Source organism: Sardina pilchardus, chromosome 2 (assembly GCF_963854185.1).
Source record: "Sardina pilchardus chromosome 2, fSarPil1.1, whole genome shotgun sequence".
Classification (NCBI taxonomy): Eukaryota; Metazoa; Chordata; class Actinopteri; order Clupeiformes; family Clupeidae; genus Sardina; species Sardina pilchardus.
Window position 1 is genome coordinate 25,200,706 of NC_084995.1, and position 22,183 is coordinate 25,222,888.

Sequence of the window (22,183 nt, forward strand, 5' to 3'; positions counted from 1 at the left end):
CGCTAGAAGTGGCTTCATGAATCCGAGTTCATATAACGCCACGATCTGTGCTCATTTGCAACAGGTATTTAGAGTTCTGCTGAAATCATCTATTGCTCAATCCAGCCTCAAAACAAGGCAATTATTCATACAAGAAAACAGTTCGTTTGTGCATCTGCAATTCCCTTCAAAATCAAATTGGAATAGTGCAGCATATGATGTGCATGTGCTGAAATCAAGTCATCAAAACCTTGAATTCACTTGACAAAAAGCAAACCCATGTAATATCTTATGAAGCTAGGTAAGCATATTTAAATGAGACAAGGAGTATAAGGTGAAACTCCATTTCAATAAGGTATGGTTTGAAAGTCAGTGAATTTGGGATACATGTTCTTCAGTTAAATTACATTGAGCAAAAGAAATCTCAGCTTGACACAAATATACAAAAGGGTATTTATTAGTGACACGTTCCAAAAAAAGATAAGTTCTACACTACTCAAGTAGGTAGGTACAATATAAAGGGGGGAAAAAAGGGGGGGAAGATGCAATACATATCAATACAAGTACTGGAATGCGGTACATAACGAACAGGCATAAATACATCTATTTTCTTACCTCACAAATTACGGTTAAAAAAGGAAGGGGCGGGATATTTAAAAGAAAAATTACAAAATAAAGCATATATCCGCAGAGCTGTAGAATGGGCTTACGAGACTAAAGGGGGGGGGGGGGGGGGGGGGGCAGTCCTATCACTACTCCCTACCAACAGCGAGATGCTACCCTTGTGAAGCAGGTTTGATACTTTAATACGATCTGGTACAGTACGTGAGCAGGACCCGTAACAAGTACACTAACAAGCACATCTCCACCCCTTGCCATTGGCCCCGCTGTTTTTTTGAGGGGGGGGCATGGAGGTGGTTACCCCTAACCCCTTGAACAGTAACCCCTGTGCTACGTGCCCCTTACAACTTGAGCTTCTTCTTGCGTCCACGACCGTCTGGAGTCCCCTCAGCCTTGCGTTTCTGAGCCTGAAGAGAGACAAGGCGGAAAAAAATGTAAATGTCACTTGCCCCATTTGTACAAGGATTTGTATGCCTAAAGGTATGTGTAGTGTAAACGATGAACATTTTAAAAGGACAAAACTTTACTTTACGCTGCACAATGTCAAAATGTATGAACTGAAACTGAAAATGTCTTGTTCACATGTACATTTGTCTTCTATACCAGCTGCAAAATTATTGGGGGGGGGGGGGGGGGGGAGTTGAAGAAACTTACTGAAGATGTACGAGGACCTCTCTTTTTCTTCTCTGCCTTCTCCCTCTCTTCCAATTCCATGTTCTCTCGCTCAATTAGCGTAATCAGTGTGTTACACCTCCTCTGCAGTTCCTGTGAAGGAATACAAGATTTCTTAACATCAAGACTCCTCCGATGAAATTGAATAAGTTAACACTGGTTGACACATGGAATCATTGAGAACAGTAGGCAAAAAGTAAAGACACATGTGAATATCATGGCATGATATTCCCACTCTTAGCTTTGTTTGGCTTCTTCTAAATAGTTATCGACATTCAGTTCAGTCTAAATTGAATAGTATCTCGATTACCATCAAAACAGATGAAAATGAAATGGTACCTTAATCTTATGAAATTAGAAAACAACCAACCAAACAACTAAGGCAGACACAGCTGATAAATCGTTACATCTCCCCATCCCTTTCACTTCAAACTTGCTGTGAATGCAAGTGGCAGCGCCGTTAGCCAATCTTAATGAAGCGAACTATTCTCTGCAACAAGCACTCACCAACCATCTCATTTCAGTCAGCGCTGGCCAACCATGGAATTCAATTACTCACCATGGCGGTACGGGACTTGAGGAACCAGTCGAAGCGGAACTGTGGCGAGTTTCGGATGCACTGGCGCAGCTCGTCGTAGACACTCTCCTTGTCGAAGCCCAGCTTGTGTAACATACAGATGAGGAAGCGGTCCTCCTCCTCGGTGTAGTTCTTGCCCTTGTTGGTTCCGTAGGAGATGCGCAGCTGATGGAACGGAGCCTTGTAGCGACCAATCTGTCACCAAACAAACAGAGTTTGAACCGGAGATCTGGGAGGTGTGGTTTCAGAAAGCTGCTGGTCTTTTGAGGAGGATTGTTCAGGTGACCCTTACCTTTGAGTCCAGTGCTTTCTTTATGCTGATCCTCCTCTGAATCCTGGCCTCTCCCCTCTCAATTTGGGCCATGATTTTCTCAATATCCTGCAGTTCATTGCATCGTTCCCAGAACACAGCTAGAACACACACACACACACACACACACACACACACACACACACACACACACACACACACAATTAGTTTCAGATCAACACTGAAATAGTCCATCAAAACTTGACAAACGCACCCAACATACCAGAATATTCCATGACCTCCTCTGGTGTTTTGCCTTCAACTTCTCGAGCAATGTTCTCAAGGTCATCACGGCCCCACTTCTCATTGGCCTTGATGAACTGGTTAAAGTCACGCTTGTTCCAGATGGTGAATCCCTATCAGAGAGAGCATAAGCAAGAATTTGACGATTGATCGTTTGTACTGTACAGCAGATAAAAGGGTTTTGTTGCATCTTCATGATCTCTAAATTAAGAGCGGGTGCCAATCCTAACACGTCGTCATGGTTACCTGTGTGAGCAGGTTCTCCTTCTCCTCCAGCTCTTCCTCAGTCAGAGGTTCGGCCTCATCAATCTTTGCCTGCTCCTCCTTCTGCACTTGTGCCGAGTTTGGCTGCTCAGGGTTACGTGGAACCTGTTGGCAAACCAACATCAACCATCTCATACTGTACTTGCTAGTCTGATGTACATTTGCACCTGTTTCATCCTTAAATTTAAATCATTAAATATCTATTATATTCCTGAAGGAGACAGAAAGAATGTGAAAAATCACAGTGCAAGAAGCAGTACCTTGTAGCCGATGGTTTTTCTATAGTAGAGGATCTCTTTCTCCAATAACTCAAAGAGTCTTGGTGGGAAGAACTGGAAGTCCTGAACGTTGGGTTGCTTGGGAGGTCTGGGAGCCTGATAAAACATTCATGGATATTCATTTTCAAACAACGATAAAAAAAACATTTTTAAAAACAGACTGCTTAGCACCTTATAAATCTAAAACACACTAATTCAACAGAAGGGAGTTGGACTCCTCACCTTGGGAGCTTTGGGTTCACTGACACGCAGTGCCTCCCTGAAGTATGCGTCGACGGCATAGTTAGCCTTCCGCTCTCGCTTCGGTGGCTCGATCCAGTTTGTGAGGACCTGGAATTACAGCGACGAAGAAGTTCAACAACATGCTTGGTGCTAGAACTAGGACTGAACACCTAAACATTAACAGAATTGTATGCCACAGTATTAGTCTGCAATTATCCTAAACATATTGTAGCAAAAATAAACTTGCCTTTTTCTTTTCCCTGTAATCCTCTCCTTCAAAGGTGTAGACGCTGTTTTCTGTGTTTTCCATGGTAAAGTTCCGCAGGGAGCCTTCTTCAAGTTTGCCCATCTTTTCCTTCAACTCCTCAGTCTGGTGGGGCACACAATACATGTGAGGACTCAGATGGACAGAACAGACCATCAGATTAGATTATTTGATTAGGGACCACTGAGCAGTGCGGCACCATCTTCCTGTTCTTATATAGCCCATTTCTTTGTGGAAATAGCAGAAGGGCCAATACAGGTTTAGCACAACCTCTACCAAATTTTGTGCCCATTAAAGTGCCACAAGAAAGTCGACAATAAACCTACATGCAATATGCTACACAAGATTATAAATGATGGAAAACACCAACATATGGATTGCCCAGGAGAAATCTGTGTTTCTGGCATTGAAATGTGCAGTGAAAATATAAGGGTTTCTTTGTGCATTCCCTGTAAATCTCCAGAGCCACAGCACAAAAGCCTGTACCTTCTTCTCTCCTCTTTCCAGGATCTCATCAATGTCCTCATCAGTGATCTCACTCTCCTTGGAGGCGAAGACGTGAGTGGCTCCGTGCCTGATGATGTTCAACATCTCGTCTTTACCGAGCTTGTTCGCGCTCGGGTCCACAAGGCGTCCTGTGAGGGGAAACGAGATACTCCATTTGTACCAGATCTGATACAAGCAATTTGGGTTTCATCAGAGGATTTCTGCAAGGGTTATATTGTTAAGATAATTTCCCAGCCGAAATGCCTTTGAGTGCAATAAAAATAAATAAAACTCTTCAGCTCATCAACCCTGACAGGGTGCACCATTCTAGTCTGTACCGTGTTTTCCCTCTGCATTAACTACAGGAAAACTGGACCCACATCTCTGAGTATACATGTTAAGTCAGCCTGACAAATGTGGACATAACAAAACGTTTAAGCACATGAAAGTAAGTGTATGTCTTTGAGCAAACCTGTATGATTTTTTGGTGCAAGTTGCACTGTATATGTACATAAATATAGACAAGTGGGGAAAAAAAGATCATTCGCATGCACGTACCTTGCTGGATGACGATGGAATCCAAGCGCAGCTTCATCTCGGCCCTCTCCACGATGCGCTCCTCCACCGTGTTCTCCGTGATGAAGCGGAACACACGCACTTGCTTCTTCTGACCGATTCTGTGAGCACGATCCTAGAGGTGGAGGGGCGAGACAAAGCATTTTCATTTCTGATGTTTTCCAGGTTCTTTGAGGAAATGCCTCTAGTGTAGCCTGGTCCTACCATACTGTACAGAGAGTTCTGGGTCTGCGGTATATTCGCGAGTTTTCTCAGGACAGAAATGTGCAGGTCCAATCAGCGACAGAATGAATGAACATTACGAATGTACGAGAGTATGGTAGGACCAGGCTACCTCTCGTGTGCCCAGTGCTCAGTACAACAAGTTACTCAGACTGTGTTTTAAGTCATGTGGTGTATAGGTCATCAATGCAAAACATTTCAGTGCGCTATGTACTGACCATGGCTTGCAGGTCGACCTGTGGGTTCCAGTCAGAGTCATAGATGATGACCACATCAGCTGTGGCCAAGTTGATGCCCAGGCCTCCAGCCCTGGTGCTCAGCATGAAGATGAACTTGGAGCTGTTCTCCTCATTGAAGGCGTTAATGGAGATCTAAAAGAAAGATGGAGGGAACAGAAGAATACATGCAGAGAAATCGTGAGAAAGAAAATAGAAAATATTTATTTTCAATATACATATTGTATTTTTTTTTCATCTCTGAGCCGACTTGACTTATATCCCAGTGTTCCAAAAGATAAAACAGAGATTCATTACCTGTCTCTCTTCGTGAGGGGTCTGTCCATCTAGACGGCAGTAACCATAGTTACGCCACATACAGTAGTCCTCCAGGATGTCCAGCACCCTGGTCATCTGACTGAAGATGAGCACACGGGACCCTAAGAGAGGAAGAGTGTCAGTGCGCCGTTTCTCAGACAACCAATCTAAAGCCTTGGGTGACCATCAAATGAGATCTCACACACAGCCATATGCAATGACTTATGTTTCTTTATGCTGTTTATGCTGACGTTTATGCTGCTGATCAGTTTGAGACTCCTGCCATTGAGTAACAAACAAATACTACCTCTACATTCAGCAAAAGACACAGAGAAAGAGAGAGAATAGATAGCAGTGTGTAGAAGAGAGTGCATGGTCAGTTTGAGTGTTAGGCATGTCATGTTTCTTCAAAGTGTTAGGAGGTGGTAGAAAGTAGAGAGATCCTTAAAGATTGACAAAGAGGGACATCCCTGCTCTGGTGGTGATTGGTAACTAGGGATTGTGGTGAATTGGGGAGCTACAAAGGAGAATAGTCTGGATTGCCTGGTGCGTATGCAAGATTTCTGCAGGGTTCGGTCAGTCAAATGTAATACTTTTGAAAACCTTTTTATTACCATTATGATTTAAATATATGACATACACAAGATACAAAAAAAAAAAATCCCCCAGAATTCGCAGGTTTCTGTGAAAGTCCAGCAATTAAATTCTTCCAACAAGTCTGTTTGCTGCACTGCCACAGGGACCTTGTAGTTCTGGAACGCTGTGATAACACCCAGATTTCTCAGACAGAACTACCACGAGCGAAACTAATGAATGCCGCCGCCAGCGTATTTCTCAGGGGAAAAAGACGATGGTAGAATCAATGAATGGACGCATAAATTTAAGACGTGACTAAACGTGGTTCAAAACCCGAAGCGGCACTATGTTCAGGACTATCTGTAGGGCTTTCACCATGCAAGCCGGGAGGCCTATTAGGAGGGAGATAACCATGGCCTGTACCAAGAGTTGAGTGGCACATTGAGTTAAGTACTGCTCCATTTAACACACAGCTTTAGTTTTAAAGCCTGAGTGACTTCAGTGCTTTCATGTGTGACTATAATTCTTGTTCCTTTACCTTGGGCCTTCATCTTAGGCAGCAGCTTGTCCAACACGACCATCTTGCCGCTGTTGACCACCAGGTGAGAGTCAGTGGTGTAGGGAGGCCCGGGCTCGGCGCCATCAAACAGGTAGGGGTGGTTACAGCACTTCCTCAGCTGCATCAGAATGTTCAGCAGGCGCATTTTATCGGTCTTACCCGCCGAGTTGAGAATGTCGATATCCTTCATCAAGATCTTTGTGTACCTGAGAAGTCCAGAGACCAAGAGACAATTCATCAGGGACGACTATGAAGGCTGCACTCCCGCAGCATCAAATACTCCCACAGTCACTACACAGCTGCACTTTGGTGAATTTCTATTGCCATCTTGTGGCGCCTAACTCACAGGTTACTCAGCTTAAAAGTGGGGGACACAACTAGTCCACTGAACTATTCACATAAGCAAAGCTCGAGTAGACACAAGAATAACTCAGTCTCTACCTCAGTTGATACAACGCATCCACTGAACTATTCACATAAGCAAAGCTCGAGTAGACACAAGAATACCTCAGTCTCTACCTCAGTTGATACAACGCATCCACTATCAACTTGAATAGACATCGGAACTGTTTTATTTTGTCTCTATCACCATCTCATTATGTGCCTCATTAGCTGTATGTTGAGTGTGCTGTACTGTACTGTAGTTTGTGGTTTGTATGTTCAATGTAAACTGTGAAGTGTTCAATTTATTTGCTTAAAAGTCTTTTCTAATAAAAAGAAAATGTTGATCACAAAACAAAGAGAGATTTTACAGGCAAATACAAAATAGATTTAATTTGGGTTTAATCGCCATATGTAATACCATATAATTCCCTAAATTCTTAACACTACCTTCTGTCATAATCCACAGATAGAATATGGGATGTGTCCGTGCTATAAAAGTGTAAGTGTATTTTACCATTCTCTCTGCATCTTGCTGAGCCCAACATACATCTTCACCTCCTTCTTGGGAAGCAGAGATTTCTCCACATCAGCTTTGATACGACGCAGCAGGAAAGGACGCAAGACCTGGATGGCAGGAGAGAACATGATCACAACAGAGCTTCATGGGGCTTCATGAGGCCCAATGCATGACGGCTGTGTTACAGTGAACACATCAGACTACAGGGCTGGAGCACTCACAGTGTGCAGACGTTCCACAAGTTTCTGGTCCCCCAAGCAGTTGTTTGTGTCAAACCAGGAATCAAAGTCCTTTAAAAGAAAACAGGGAGGGGGTCAATTTTATGCAATTCATACATTGTTTGGAATGCATCACTGCAAAACATTTTATTCTAATATGAGGCTGATTTCCATATATCCCTGTTCTACTTGAAGTCTGATTAACTTTATACAACAATATTACAGTCTACCAGCAGCAACACTTGTTACTTTGACTATGTGCTGGAGGGAAAAAAAACACACACATATAGAAGAAAGATCGATTTTGTAAGCTGATAAGTTTTTGTAAGTTGCTTTTTGATAAATGTAACTGTAAGCTTTGAAAAGTAAAGTAAAAATCAAAGAGGACTCATACCTCAGATGAGTTGAAGACATCAGGCAGCAGGAAGTTGAGCAGGGCCCACAGCTCGTGAAGGTTATTCTGGAGTGGGGTTCCAGTCAGCAGCAGACGGTTGGTAGTCTTGAACTCACGAACGATTTCTGATAGCTACAAAACATACAAAACAGACATCAGACATAAATCATTAAGTTGCTAACAGGGAGGCTGCACCGGGCAAGTAACTGAAGCATTCAAGTGGCTCAAGTGCTAAAGAACAGTTACTGCCCTTACTGACCTTTGACTTTTCATTCTTGATGCGATGGGCCTCATCAATGACTAGGTACCTCCAGTTGAACTTCTTGAAGACGGCCCGCTCAATGATGAGCATCTCATAGGAGGTCACACACACGTCCCACTCCCCTGGCAACAGCGTGTCACGGATGAACGCATTCTGAGATAAAGGAGAGGAGAATACGGTAAGAGAGAATGTGGCTACACAACACAGCACAGCCTTGCTGGGACAACACTAGCCCTCAAGCTGAAAACAGGAACTTCTCTGTGCTGAGACACAACATTAGTTAAGTGAGCTGAAACAGTTTTCAGTATTACCACAACACTTTAATATGCTCCCAGATTAGAAGTAATACTATAACCTGGAACCGTAATATTACAGTAATATTACAATTGATAACATTTAATTAGCTAATGTCTGCATAAGTTAATGCAACACACAATACTACACAACACCCAGCCAGAAACAATAAAATGTAACTATGCAAGTGTACACAAGCCAGCTGCCAACATACAAGTCCAATCAATTGTAAAAAAAAAATAATGCCGCCATTATAATGCGTGTCCAACAACTGCCCCCAAAAGTCACCAGATCATATCGGCCCTGGTCATTCTGTGCATTTATGTCACCAAACGGATCTCAATATTATAACCAAAATGATATGGGAGTTTTGACAGGGCTACCAGGTATAGAACTGAGGTGTACGGAGCAGGTGATGCTCACCCTCTGTTCCCTGTCACCAATGAGGCAGACAGCTCTGAGAGAGGGCACCCAGCGCTTAAACTCATTCATCCAGTTGTACAGCGTCGACTTGGGCACCAAAACCATGTGTGGCCCTGGGATGTTCCGGTAGTGCTTCATGTAAGCGAGCAGTGAGATGGTCTGAAGGGTCTTCCCCAGACCCTAGCATGGTGAAAGAAAGATGGGGGGGGGACAAAGAGATAGAGATGAGTCTAAGCACACATTATTCTTCATTATTCATTATTATTCAGGTCTTACTGCAAACTATCTGAAAAGTATATTAACGGTTCTAAATGTGTATATTAACGGTATATACCGATAAATGTGTATATTAACGGTAGATTAACGGTTGAAAATGTGAAGAGATGTAGACAAGGATTAGCATACCATCTCATCAGCGAGGATCCCATTGATGCCATTCTCATAAAGGGAAATGAGCCAGTTTAACCCCCGAACCTGATAGTCCCTGAGTTTACCAGTTTTTACATCTGCAAGGACACATACATTCCCAGGCAAAATTAGAGAGGCAATATCTACGTCAGGGTATTTGGACAGTGTCACAACAGGGATAGAGGGGTAACATAAAAGTATGTCTTACAGGAGGGAGAGTCATCAAAACGTGTGCACACGTTGGTGGTTTTGTTACTTTCGCTCAACAACTCCTCATCCTCCTCCTGCTCTGTACGCCGGTGACGGTTGCTGTAACAATGCAGGAAATGCACTCGTCAGTGACCCTTACTAATTATTTTCATGGGCAATGAGATAGCCACAGCACAACAATAATAATAATAACAGCAATCAGCCAGAGAGGATAAACTGTAACTATGTAACTCAAAAAAATCTAATTTGGTAACAGGAAAGGGGGGTACTCACTCTCCTGCTGAGAGCAGATTCTGCTTCTCATCCTTCTTGATGCGGGGACGCCCCGGCTTCATCTTCAGTGGAGAGGTGGGGGTCTTCTGAGCCGCAGGCTGGATAAAGTGAGCAAACAGCTCAGTCTGTTTCAGGAGGTATTCAAAGCGGTTGGTTCGATCCGTTTCCTAAGAAAGAGGGGGAGATAACGTTAGTAAATGTTCTACCAAACCATCATAGGACACACTTCTGTACACTGTGCTTCAGTTCCTGGTTCTTAAAGTGTATGCTGATTACACACAAATATCTTAATCCATCATTTGTTGATGGTTTGCGCGAGGATTCATCTATTCAACAGTCATCATGGCAATATTATTGTCCATCTTTTGGAGCACAAAAGTGTGTTGATTATTTTTTGACATATTCAGAATTTGCACAATTTACACCGAGCAAAGTCCTCACCACTTTCTCTTCATATGCTGGCAATAACACCGAATCTTTCGGAGAGGAAGAGGAGGATTCCTCTTCTTTGCTCCCCTCCCCGGTCTCAGAGGCCTCATCCTTGACAGTATTGGATGCTTCATCCTATAAAAAAAAAAACAGGTCAAAATCAGTGAAACTGCATTTCTGTCACCGTTATACAACACTGCGTGCGAGACATGTTAGTACGTGGAAATAAGTTCCTGTCCAAAATATATCTTAAAACACACGCTGCATCAAAGTACGTTGCTAGCACATGAGAGTTTAGAAACCAAGTGTTATGGAGTGATGTCATCGGTCGTCACCGGATATTTTGTAGCGCTACAAAATGAAGGCGTCCAAGCACGGTCTCGGTTACATATTCCAAACGCGTAAACCGCCCACTGAACATTCACAAATTGAGTCTGAATATATCACGCTCACGTTACAATGATAAACTTGCTTTTCAGATTTCTTTTCCATTCATTGTCAGTCCGGTCAGACCCAGCAAGACTGCTCCGCGCGGACACATGGTAGGCCGCCGCGGCTTTATCAACGGAAATCAGCAGCAAAGTACGAAAACAGTCCTAAACTGGTTTGAGATTTACATTTACATTTGTGGATCATATAAAGGTAATTCTACAAGGACAATATGTGTTTAAATTTGATGGATCTGTGTCCAGGGAGCCTAGATGCCAACGTTAAGGAGCTGCCAACATTTTCAAAACAAACCTGAGAACACGGCGGTCAAGCAGTCGAGCTAGCTTGGTTTGGCTAGGTGGCTAGCAAACGAAAACTAGCAATAGACGCACATCTTACCACTTTATTTACCTCTTACATCATTTACATAACAATATCTAAACACGGACTAAGTGAGAAAAACAGCTAAGTCCGTTAGTTTGAATTGTAAAACTATCTTAGGGACATTGCCCTGCATGTGATACTAGTAAAAAGGTTTGGAAACGCTAACGTTATCATCAAGCATTCTGAACTAACGTTGGCGCATCTTCACTTGTTTGATCCACGCACTCCAAAGCTAACAGCCCGCGTTAAGTTACTCACTAAATGATGGCTATCACTTCATTCGGTGACTAAGTTTAGGTATATAGTTATCCTAGCTTAAAATAGTTACATTCACATAAATATTTGCCGAGAACCATGAACAACACAAAATCATTCAATTAGCCATTACGTTACCCATCGTGTCAGGACGCAAGTGCTGTTTCATAAGGATGCATTACGTATTGATCACTTAGCAAGCTGGCTAGCATCAAATCAGAAGCAACTCTAACTTTAAGAAGAGATGATTTTAAATAAATCAATAAAGTTAGACTAAAACAATGTAATTTAAACAGTAAATTGGATTATATGTGTCACAGAGATGCAACGGGTCAGAGAAAATGGATGCCTTAGGTCTTTAGCTAACTAGCTAACTGGCTAAATAACAGCTAAATTGCTATCACTGATGTTGCCATTGTTTGGCGCATCTGCTCTAAGAAACTGGCATCACTTTCTAACAAACGAGGTCAGATAAGAGCTTCTTGTAATTTTGAGACATCACTTGATATTATTCGCAAAAACAACGAGAATACGGAAACATTCACCTATAATAACACAAGGCTATTCAAAAATGTCAACATGACAGAGTCGTAACTTGATTACAAATCAAACTCGCGTTAGCTAGCTAGCTACTTTTCTTACCTCTGGCTCTGCCCCGGCTTCAAGTTCAGGCTTCTCTTCCCGCTTGTCCACGCCGTTCTCCTGGTCGGACATTCTCGGGCAATTAGGTAAATATATTTGATCAAAGATGAACAAGTCTTCCCCTTAAGACCCTCAAGTTTCGAAATCCAAATAAATACGAAACAAAAAAAGACAAAATGGCACTACTAAGTTTATTTACAACAGAGAGAGGAGGAACAAAACCATGCGCTCATACGCGTAGGTCCCTCTGCCCGGCTTTTGTGTTCTTCTTCCCTTGCTATGATGATTCATTGGCGGGTCGCCCCCGCTTGAAATGCTCCTCATTGCCACCTACAGGTCCGAAAAAGGCATAAGAGGGTACAGCCTGTACTCACAGAGCTGAAGTTAACGAGAGTTAAAAAAAAAAAAAAAAGTTACAGCCAGGTTATTATGCTATTAAATGATATCAGCAGAGAGGATTAGTAATCAAGTATCTTTGACATCAGTCTATTTCAGACTGCACGAGCCTGCATAAATTACCAATGAGTAGGCTATTTCACCAGTTTGAAAAACGGGCCTTTAATCATTCTGCCAACATAACGTTGCCAAACTGTAATGCTTGTGTGCACATTATGGTGGGCACCCCAAAGCCATGGCTTTGGGCCACCCTAACCACAGTAGGCCAAACGCTCTTCTTCTACTGTCAAGATTGCAATGCCGTATAACGGGATTCCAGAATGCTTGTAAATTTAATTTTTGGCATTTACTGGTAATTCATTGGAACTGCATCTCTAGTTATTATTAGGCTATTATTATTATTAGTAGTAGTAGTAGTAGTAGTAGTAGTAGTACTGTATTTTAATTGAAATCTGGAAAATGGTGATGACTACAAAGTGATTGAATTCTTTTCTATACTGTAATGTAGGCTAATTATTTCAGTTTTATTTTCATTTGCCATTTGATATGATTTTGAGAGTCAAACATATTATTCAATGAGAAAGTATGTTGAATGAGAAAGCAGTATCAGGATGGATCAGAAGGTACAACCATAGACTATATTGATGGGTAGGCTTACAACTGAGTGTCATCATAACAGTCAGTAAGTTAATGCTGAATATTCAATTTCTCAAAGATGGAGCCATGGAAGCATGAGAGTGCCTAAAATTGAATCTTGGGGAGGAATGGGAGTAGCCTAGATGGCGCAGAACAGCTTTAACACTTATTCTCATGTGGAACCGTAGTACATTTAATGGGCCTTTTTCGCCCTTAATTTACAAAAATCCCATTATTAATGACACATTTCTACCAAGTAAAGTTTGTTCATTTCAAAATATATAATGCAAAATAAGCAATTGCATAAATATTTACCCCCTTCAAGTCAGAATTTAGTAGATGCACCTTTGGCTGCATACATTTGAAAAATATAATGCATTCAAGTATCCAATATTGAATACTGAATATTATGTTATATCCTATAATTAATGTACAGTAATTTAGGCATGGCTGCATGTGACATGTTTTTACAGATCAAAATGACACAAGTCTAACAGCTGTTTTGAGTTAAGGCTATACGCTTATTGTTAAGCTTACTGAATAACTTCCTGATAGAGAAGACAAACCATTTTGTGGAATGACGCATCGTGAAATGTTCAACAATGTGACTCTTAAATCTTTGGTAGCCTATAAGTGACATCACACTCTGTCTGCCACTGTCTGTAGTTGATCAAAATGACATCCAGCCTAAAGCTTTAACTTCAGGCAATGACATGAAATTCAACCATACACAGTGGGTACTACTGTGCATTGAACATAAGAGACATAAAGGTGCAGTCAGTCATTTTAGCAACGTTGATTATATTTAAGCTCAAGATCTGAACTTAACCCTCTCCCTTTGTATTCTTAAAGCCACATGTTGCTTGGCAGAATCTGTATGATTCAGTCCAAACCACTCAGTGTGTTTCCCATTTCCAGAGAACAATATGAACAAACATATTAGATAGCAAAAAGGACAGGTGCAGAAATATGCTGAATTTGATGCAGTTGGATTGGATTAAGAATGGCAAACTATACTTTTGAATGGTTTAAAATATTCTTCTCACAATTCAACACAAATTTGGTATAGTTTTAGTATAAGTACACTACGTTTAGGCCCACTTTAAGTATAGTAGGCCTAAAAGTAAGGCAATACAGGTTGAAATACAAGTTTACCCTTAGGTCTGAGCCTCACTGCCCATTGCATAAATTTGGAGAGCATTACTGGCCCAATTCTGGTGCCGGGCTCGCCTCTCTCTCCCTTGATGACCTCGTATTGTCCTCTTTTGGCCTGCAGGTGGAGCTGTGGAGTCCTGCCCAGGTGTGCTAATTGGATGGCCTAAAATCTGTGTTCTCTCTCACTTTTGCTCTGCTCTCAGCAGTTACCCTTTGCACCACATATCCACATGCTGACTTCTTATATATTCAATAAACATATTTGTGTCAAGAATACTTTGGGTGTGGTCTCCCCTTCATGTTGCTTCCACTCCACGCCAAGTGGTTACGACATTACAAAGTGGGCAAAAGGCTGGGGAGGGGTAATGAGTCTCGACCAGCAAATGAAACTACAGTATGACACATACAAGGTTGGGTACTGAGCGAGATGGGCCGTCCATTTCATGATTTGGATACCACATGTACCAGTCATAGTATTCCCAGCCACAGCCTTGCAAGGTTCAGGGTTATTTCAAATAATAGATGGTGTTTTTTTTTCTTATTATCAGACTCAGACAAATATAAGTTTAAAAACATACATTTTATGGTACACTTGTGGTTTAAGTGCAACCCGGCCTCTTCCACTTGAAGAGACATTTCGTCCCCTTAGAATGATAAGTTTCTATCTGCATTCTGAGTAGTTTTGGAATATTGAAAGCTTCAAAGTTTTAGAATTCTACAGAGTTATATTGATACGCCTCTTTAGATGATGTCCAAAAATGCAACTTAGAAAAACACCTCTCCTCACTTTATGAAGTAATCATAGAATGAGAATATGTCAACTCAATTTTTACACAAATGTCCGATAGAACCTTATAATTCTAAGGGGATGATTTACAAAGACTCAGACCACAATTGCATAAAGGTAGGTTTTATTTAGTTCATTTTCAAATGTACTTTTCTGTTTGATTCCATTAAAAAAGATACAAAGCTTTAAGATCCTCCAGGTTCTTTGAAACCATTCCACTTGAGGGGAGAGAAGATTTAAGTAGTACAGAAACAACAGTATAAGCATCAGTGTTTTAGATTTTATTCAGTGGGAGCATGCTTGAAAATTTGAGCGCAAATATTTACAGCATGGGAGCCCTCAACAGCGTAGAAACACACCTGTAGCACCCTCAAATGGGCTTCATAGGAGAGGAAAGTTAGTAAAACCAACTATTCATTAGAAATAGTATGAGCTGAAATGCCATGATCAGTCTTATTTACAACATACAAATACACTTGATAAGGCAATAAGTATCCAGAGTGGTGGGAAATCCATTTGAAATAAGTTATTGAACAAGGCGAGAAAATAAATCAAAAAGCCAGTTTGAGGGGAACTGGAGTGAAAAATCAAGGGGGTGGAGGTATCTTGGGAAAGGCATTTTAAACAAGCGTCTATTCTTTATAATCATCTAAATTTGGCAAATAAACCAAGAAAAACACTTTTAAGCAAAACGCATCATGAGGCAAAGATCAATCAATTTAGTGATGAAACGACACAAAAATAAATTAGAAATGGATAGCTGTGTTAAGTAATTAAATGAGTACCTGACTTCTTTATCTTATTCTTTAGTATGATACCTTCCATAGCTATCAGAAAGCATCAGCTTTCAATAGTAGCAGTCACAGTTATTGATTCCAATATCTCATGTCATCCATCATAGTGTAGTTCTTGATAGCCATCTCAGAAGGTGCAGATTTCTATCCTGATGAATCTACATGAAAGCTTGTACATCCTGGATATAAACATAAGTCAAAGGACACTTTGAAAAAAATATACACACCATAACAAATGCACATCATACAGTCCATCTGCATCTCCTCTGCCAGGAGTCAGAAGCACTCTGAGCTGTGCCATTCAGTGAAAGGAATTCCTTCAGATTTGCAGATGTTTTGAATGACGAATAATGATGCTTGATTAGCCATCTCAACTGAGTCGAGTAAAACTCTGACCAGGTGCTGCTGTCCACTTGAGTTTTTTTTGTTCTGCGTGCCCCGTTCAAAGGACTGAGTGAAATGACGCAGTCTCATTCACGTTTTAAACGTCACATGGAGGAGGAAATCAAGAACTCCAAAAGAGAGAAAAAAAAGATCCAAAAATTATCTGCATCACTGTTTGGTACAGAATAGCTTCTAAGAATCAGGATATTTCATGGAATGCACCTATCAGAAAACTGGAGATTTTTTACTGATATAATTAAGGCAGTACTCCTAAAGAACACTTTAACATAGTAAAGCATTCAGAATGTGGCTAGATCAGTATAAATTGACACAGAATTTTTTTACGCCAAAATTTGTTTATGGACTACGGCAGTGGTGTTCACGTTGTCAGATTTGGCAAGATGATAAAAAAAACGAAATCCTTAGAGAAAACATCTTTCACTGCATGGGGGGTTCCAGTCCTAAGTGTCCTAGAGGGCTTCATATCCTATGAGCTTTCACAGGTCATCTTCACCCTACAAAACCCAGAATCCCAGATCCTCAAGAACCGGGGAGCAACGCTAAGCAGGCATCCTCGCAAATCCTTAAGAGGTTGTGCTTGGCCTCCAGACAGGTGGCAATGTAAACTACAGGCCTCACGGGAGGGGCACAGTCTAGTATCTAGGCCACTGATGTGCTCTCCTTCTCCATCTCTTTGTGTCCAAATCCATCCATGGCACAGTCTCCTTAGCGCTTAGGCCCAGAAGGGCGACTCCGTCAGGAGAAAGGAGAGTGGGGGGAAAGAGAGGGAGCTGGGGCTACAGTTTGGTGGAGGTGGCTAGTGTTTATTTAGGTCCTTTGGTCGGGGTGTCCGTCTCAGTGGACTGTCTGCCATCAGTCCATGCCTCTCTAGTGCTCTTGAGGGCCAGCGTTCGCTGCTGGTCCACCACCACATAGTCCACACGCTCGTCCGACACCGCCGCTCCCGTCCCGTTGCTCTTTTTCTGTAGGAGCAGGAGAGAAGAGGGTTCATATATGACAATGTGGCGAGCGTGCTAGCAGTAGCACACCCTGCACAGTAAACAGACTGATAGATCTCAAATCATGCAGCCATTCATTGTGTGCTTGTGCCTGAGCTGTTCTTCTAATGCAATCACAGTATTAACATATGGAACATACCTTCCGCGGGGGTGTGGATTTGCCAGGGTCCAGATCCAAGTCCAGGTACTCCACCTGCTTATCTCCTTTGAGCGGCACCATGGGGCTACTGCCTCCATCTGCGTTCATCTGAGCACTCAGCTTAAGGTTCTGGAACAACATGGAAAACCCCGATGGTGCAGACCAGTTAAAAGAAGAACAGGGAGGTGAAAACGGTGTTTTTCCAACACACGTCTTAAAACTAACACTGACTCTAAAAGCTAATCCTACGTTAATGCTCTACTCTACCAACTAGTATGAAAGGTGGGATCGCACTAATGGCATGAGAGAATAAGGACATATGAAATGTTCATTTTCAGGAGAAACAAAAGATAGGCATGTGAATATGTATCCAGTGATTACTCTGAAGTTCTTCAGAGTAATGTTCTGTGAAGATATAAGCCACTGTTCACTGTAATTGAACCTTAAAAGAAGGGTCTAGTATAGTATGATATTTCACCATGAGGTCATACTTCTTGACAAAACTTTGTGGATATCATACTGGTAAAGCTTCCATCTAATAACGAGTCGAGAAGATTGTATAATAAGGTTAAAGGGACACTTCACCGATTAGCATTAAGTTTTGTATCTTTAGGAAACCAGTCATGTTTTTGAATGGTCGTGCATCATTCCCTCAGTTTGCCCTGAGATGGGAAAAATATGGATTTCAATGAAACCCATGAATAGGACTTCCTGCTTTCAATTATGTAAAATGATGGATTTTTACATCATTGGAAGCAGGAAGTCCAACATTGAAATCCGTATTTCTCCCATCTGTCCCTCTTAAGAAGGTGTATGAACATGCACTGTTGTGACTTTGAGTTCAGCTTGGAACCTCTTTAATGCAGAATCCTTTCTACCGGAGCTGAGCTCCAGAGTGTGAAGGTCAGTCCCTCACCTCCTCTAGCTGGTCAAGGCCAGACATCTCCCTCTTTATGGGAGTGATGGGCACAGTGCAGTAGAAGGACTCCTCTCTATGGAGCAGGAGACAGACAACAGAGAAGACAGAAAGAGAGCAAAGGGATGGGCAAAGTGAAATAAAAACAGAGGAGGAAAAGATAGAGGGGACAGAGAGAAGGTGACAGACCATGGAGAAGGAACAGAACAGAAAGAGAAGTAGAGGACAGAGAGTTCGCCACCACGTGTCGGGACCACCGAGAAATGAGAGAAACACAGCAGGAGAGAAACTGAAAGGGCATCGACAAGGTTTTTAAAGACGATGGAATAATAAAGGAAGTAATGAGACACTAAAGCAAACCCAAAGAAGCAGCCGCCGAGGACTCGGGAAACGCAAACACAAACAGAACACATGTGGGGCCCATTTCATGGTTCTACTTTCAGGGCCAATTTCAATTTAACTTAACATCATCCAATAAGTTCATCCTGACCAAATAGAGAAAGCAATGTTTTGCTTTTCAGTAGCATTGGGCATTGCTAAATTATGTATTTCATGCTTTGTTGCATACGTGTGAAGATCTCACATCTGCATTCATATAGAGAACTCAGCTGATGAATAGGACCAGCTGGGCATATGAACCGACATGAAAAGGGCCCACAGAGACATAGGGGGAAAAAAAACAACAATAAAAAACAAAGACAGAAAAAAATGCAAGATGTGCAACATGCTCTCTATAAAAGGCGCTGCCTGGGGAGGATGGCGTGAGCGTAATGAAATGGCAGAAGAGCAAAAGGGGAGGAATGAGGAAGCAGCATGAAGAGGAGTCCTTCCAGAAGGCGTGTCCACAGAAGCCACGCCTACTCTTTAGCGTTTTACTGTTTACCTCCTGGGGAAGATGACCAGTAATGATCAAGACTTCTGTGGGATATGAGGACATCACTAAATAGCTCTAAACCTAACCTGCTATGCAACATTCATTTAACAACAGGCTGTTCTGCTAGCTGATGTGTACCACACAGCAATTTACCAAGTGCTATTCAATTATTATTTTTTAATAAAGTACTGGGCATATGACAAATTTGTGTGAGCTTTTGTTCTGTCCCAGATCTTTCAATGCTGAAAAGTTATAATCTAAAAATGAAGCATACAGTATATTCAACAACAAAATGTATGGATATATATTCTAAAAAGTTCATATTTTATGAAATGATTAAATAATACATCTTGCTCTTATAGGAGCCAGTAGAAATCGTGGTTAAGTGCCTGAGAGGCAAGTGGGGAGTGGTAGAGCTGGATTTACATACTGGTTCGTCTGAAGACATACTAGATGTTTGCATGGCTACATAATTCTCATCACACTCCTCGGAGTCGGTGCTGGAGGCAGTGCTTTGCACCGACGAGGGTCTTGCAGGCATGGGGAACCTGTTGAAACTGAGCAGCACCAGAAGGTTTACACTACTGCTCACACACTCATACAATCATACAGTACATACACACACACAGAACATATATACACAAAACAAAACACAAACAGCGCTCAAACATAAACAACAGTCAGCCCTTAATCTCGAGCAATTCCATACACCATAACAAGGACAAAAATCATCATGCACAACACCATCAGACATGAGACTACTGTGATGGGTTAGGTGGTGTCTGTTGAATTGTCTAAGTTAACAGTGGTATACACAGATAACTAGTTTCCCAGACTAGGGCCAAGACCAGCCATCTGATTGAAAACTGGTCTTGGCCCTGGAAACTAGCCCAGTGTTGTTGTTTTTTTATACTGTATAGTTTAGACATGCAGAGCATAGCCTCACTGTCCGACTGTGTCAGTAAGGCACATGGTTAAGGGATGCATTGTCAAGAATGTCCAGTTTAAGGGTTTTCTCATACATCATAAAATATATTATTTAATTTTCATATTGAGTAAATGATGGCACCTACATAATGTGGTTCATTAATTAGCAAATCTCACCATACATTTTAATCATGGGGAGAAGGCATACCAAATGAGTGAAATACTTTCAATATTGGCCTCATTTAACTGACACAGGGCTGACACCAAGGCTTTGCTATTTGAGGGGCATCCTGAGGGCTTTGGATACTAGTTTGGACCAAGAACTTACTCCCTGGCGAAGGACCTGGTGACCGGTGAACGGACGGGCGCTGTGAACTCCTCCAACTCCGACAGGGGCTTAATCTCCAAAGGGGCCGGTCTGGCTGTGGGGTTGAGGGAGAAGGGAGAAGACAAAACACAGCCATAAGCCATCAGTAGACTTCATCTAGATTTCAGTCACTTGGAGCCACCACTGTACCATGACAACCTTCTAACCTGTCAGAACACTTGTGTAAGAGGCTGTGGTGCTTACACAACCATCACATGACACACAACAGTTGACCATGACCAACTCACAAAGCAGAGTGGGCGCACAGAACAGCGATTACTACCGAGCTCCGCAACATCTTGGGCTGCTGGCCGGAGCCTGGCTGTGGTAGGCTTGCATAATCAACTTACACTAACTCTAATTCCTGATGGACTTAGGATCAGATATTACCTGATTTCTATGCAGCAAGCTGGAGGATTAGCCCAGGGCTCTTAAGGATGTCATGGGTAATTCAAACCTGCCGGAACTGATGGGAATATCTTTTTATTACCGTGTGGACATGGAGACACAGTTCTTTATGCAGAGCAAATTCGGTCTTTATTGCGGTACTTAAAACTTACAGCGAACACTGCTGGCATGCCCAAGCACCATCTGAAGCATAGCTGACCGCCTTGTGGTCCCAGTGCAATACTAACACTTTTCATTTCAAATGAAGTTTCATAATTGACAATCTGTCGTACAGTTACATAAGGGACGCCAGGGCCACTTCAGCAGGTCTGCATTTCAACCAATAGAGGGCACAAGTGCCCATGGTAAGAGCCTGCTAAGCCTCCTCCATCAGCCATGCTACAGTTGAGAGGACCTCTGTCCCAAGATTAGGACGGTACAATTGCACAACTGATTTGCTTCCTGTTCTCCTCTGATGAGTAGAGTATGGGAGACAGAACAAATGCACATCTGTGGCAGCTGTCTCATTTGTACTGGATCAAACATGCCACAGAGAAGATGACAATAAAGACCAATAAAATTGTCTGCCTCACAGTGTTGGCTGTGAACTCGGTTGTGAAGAGATTGAATTACACCTTAGAATTTGCAAATGTGTGGAGCGGAGAGTAGTCATTCTGATACACACAGACTGGAGTAACCATTCTGATACACACAGACTGGAGTAACCATTCTGACACACACAGACTGGAGTAACCATTCTGACACACACAGACTGGCTTCTGACAGTTACTGTGAGCCTCGAGGAGCTTGGCAGCAAAGGCGCTTGATTGACAGTGAAAATGGGAGTGAGATGTTCACTCCCTCTCTCCCTCCCACCCTCCCTCTTTCCTCCCACATTCACAGGGCCTGATTCAGTCTTCACAGCTGGCCAACAGCGACGATGCGCTGAGAACTCGCTCAATCTGGCAAGCGAGAGAGAGCCAGCTTTCCCATAGTGCAACAGGGTGGGCCAAAACATGCACCATCTGGTGCTACCACACAGAGAGAGAGACGGGAGGAATAATAAAACAGATAAGGGATCCATACAGAGAGAAGAGTAAGCATGAAAAGAGACAAATATTTTCAAAATGAAAAAAGATTGAGAAATTGAAAGGTTGAGTAGAAAGACAAAACGACAGAGCCAAAAGAACGTCTTGTTTGATACGCGTTTCAAAAGTTCACGGAGACATCTGCGTGAAACTACATCTGGCCCAGGTCACCACAAGTGTGGCAATCACACAGCTGAGAGGTTATGAAACACACACACACACACACACACAGGGAAAGTTCACCACAACCCTCTGTAGTGTGTTTATCTTCAAAGTGACATGGTGTAAATTTGTACTATGACAAACAGATTCCTAATAAACCTTAAATAGAGAGGGAGGCAAATCGCAACCAACAGAGTAACAGTTACATAACTGGTGACTTAGCAACGAAGAGAGAAGCAGTAAAATA

The 22,183-nt window shown here is 42.2% G+C and overlaps 2 protein-coding genes across 5 annotated transcripts in view; both read right to left on the reverse strand.

Moving 5' to 3' along the window:
• Positions 1-420: 420 nt before the first annotated feature.
• On the reverse strand, positions 421-12,172 carry smarca5 (SWI/SNF related, matrix associated, actin dependent regulator of chromatin, subfamily a, member 5). Its single transcript, XM_062523275.1, has 24 exons — positions 11,906-12,172; positions 10,208-10,330; positions 9,767-9,933; positions 9,492-9,592; positions 9,281-9,381; positions 8,876-9,055; positions 8,156-8,311; positions 7,897-8,028; positions 7,506-7,574; positions 7,282-7,391; positions 6,363-6,589; positions 5,249-5,370; positions 4,934-5,086; positions 4,476-4,608; positions 3,918-4,066; positions 3,414-3,536; positions 3,167-3,274; positions 2,927-3,040; positions 2,649-2,771; positions 2,383-2,515; positions 2,142-2,260; positions 1,832-2,044; positions 1,255-1,365; positions 421-1,007 (listed from the first exon to the last, which is right to left on the reverse strand). Exons 1-24 carry the CDS (start codon positions 11,975-11,977, stop codon positions 942-944), a joined length of 3,105 nt encoding a protein of 1,034 aa, XP_062379259.1. The 5' UTR covers positions 11,978-12,172; the 3' UTR covers positions 421-941.
• A 2,814-nt stretch (positions 12,173-14,986) lies between these two features.
• Positions 14,987-22,183, reverse strand: part of gab1 (GRB2-associated binding protein 1) — a 68,946-nt gene continuing 61,749 nt past the window's right edge. For 3 of the 4 annotated variants that reach the window (XM_062523299.1, XM_062523286.1, XM_062523306.1), the window contains 4 exons: positions 20,261-20,354; positions 19,436-19,562; positions 17,216-17,344; positions 14,987-17,040 (listed from right to left, as the gene is read on the reverse strand). In XM_062523299.1, coding sequence (XP_062379283.1) covers positions 16,882-17,040; positions 17,216-17,344; positions 19,436-19,562; positions 20,261-20,354 — 509 coding nt within the window. In that variant the 3' untranslated portion in view covers positions 14,987-16,881. Of the gene's footprint in view, positions 17,041-17,215; positions 17,345-18,131; positions 18,208-19,435; positions 19,563-20,260; positions 20,355-22,183 lie in introns of all 4 variants that reach the window. The other variant, XM_062523291.1, reaches the window with a different exon arrangement.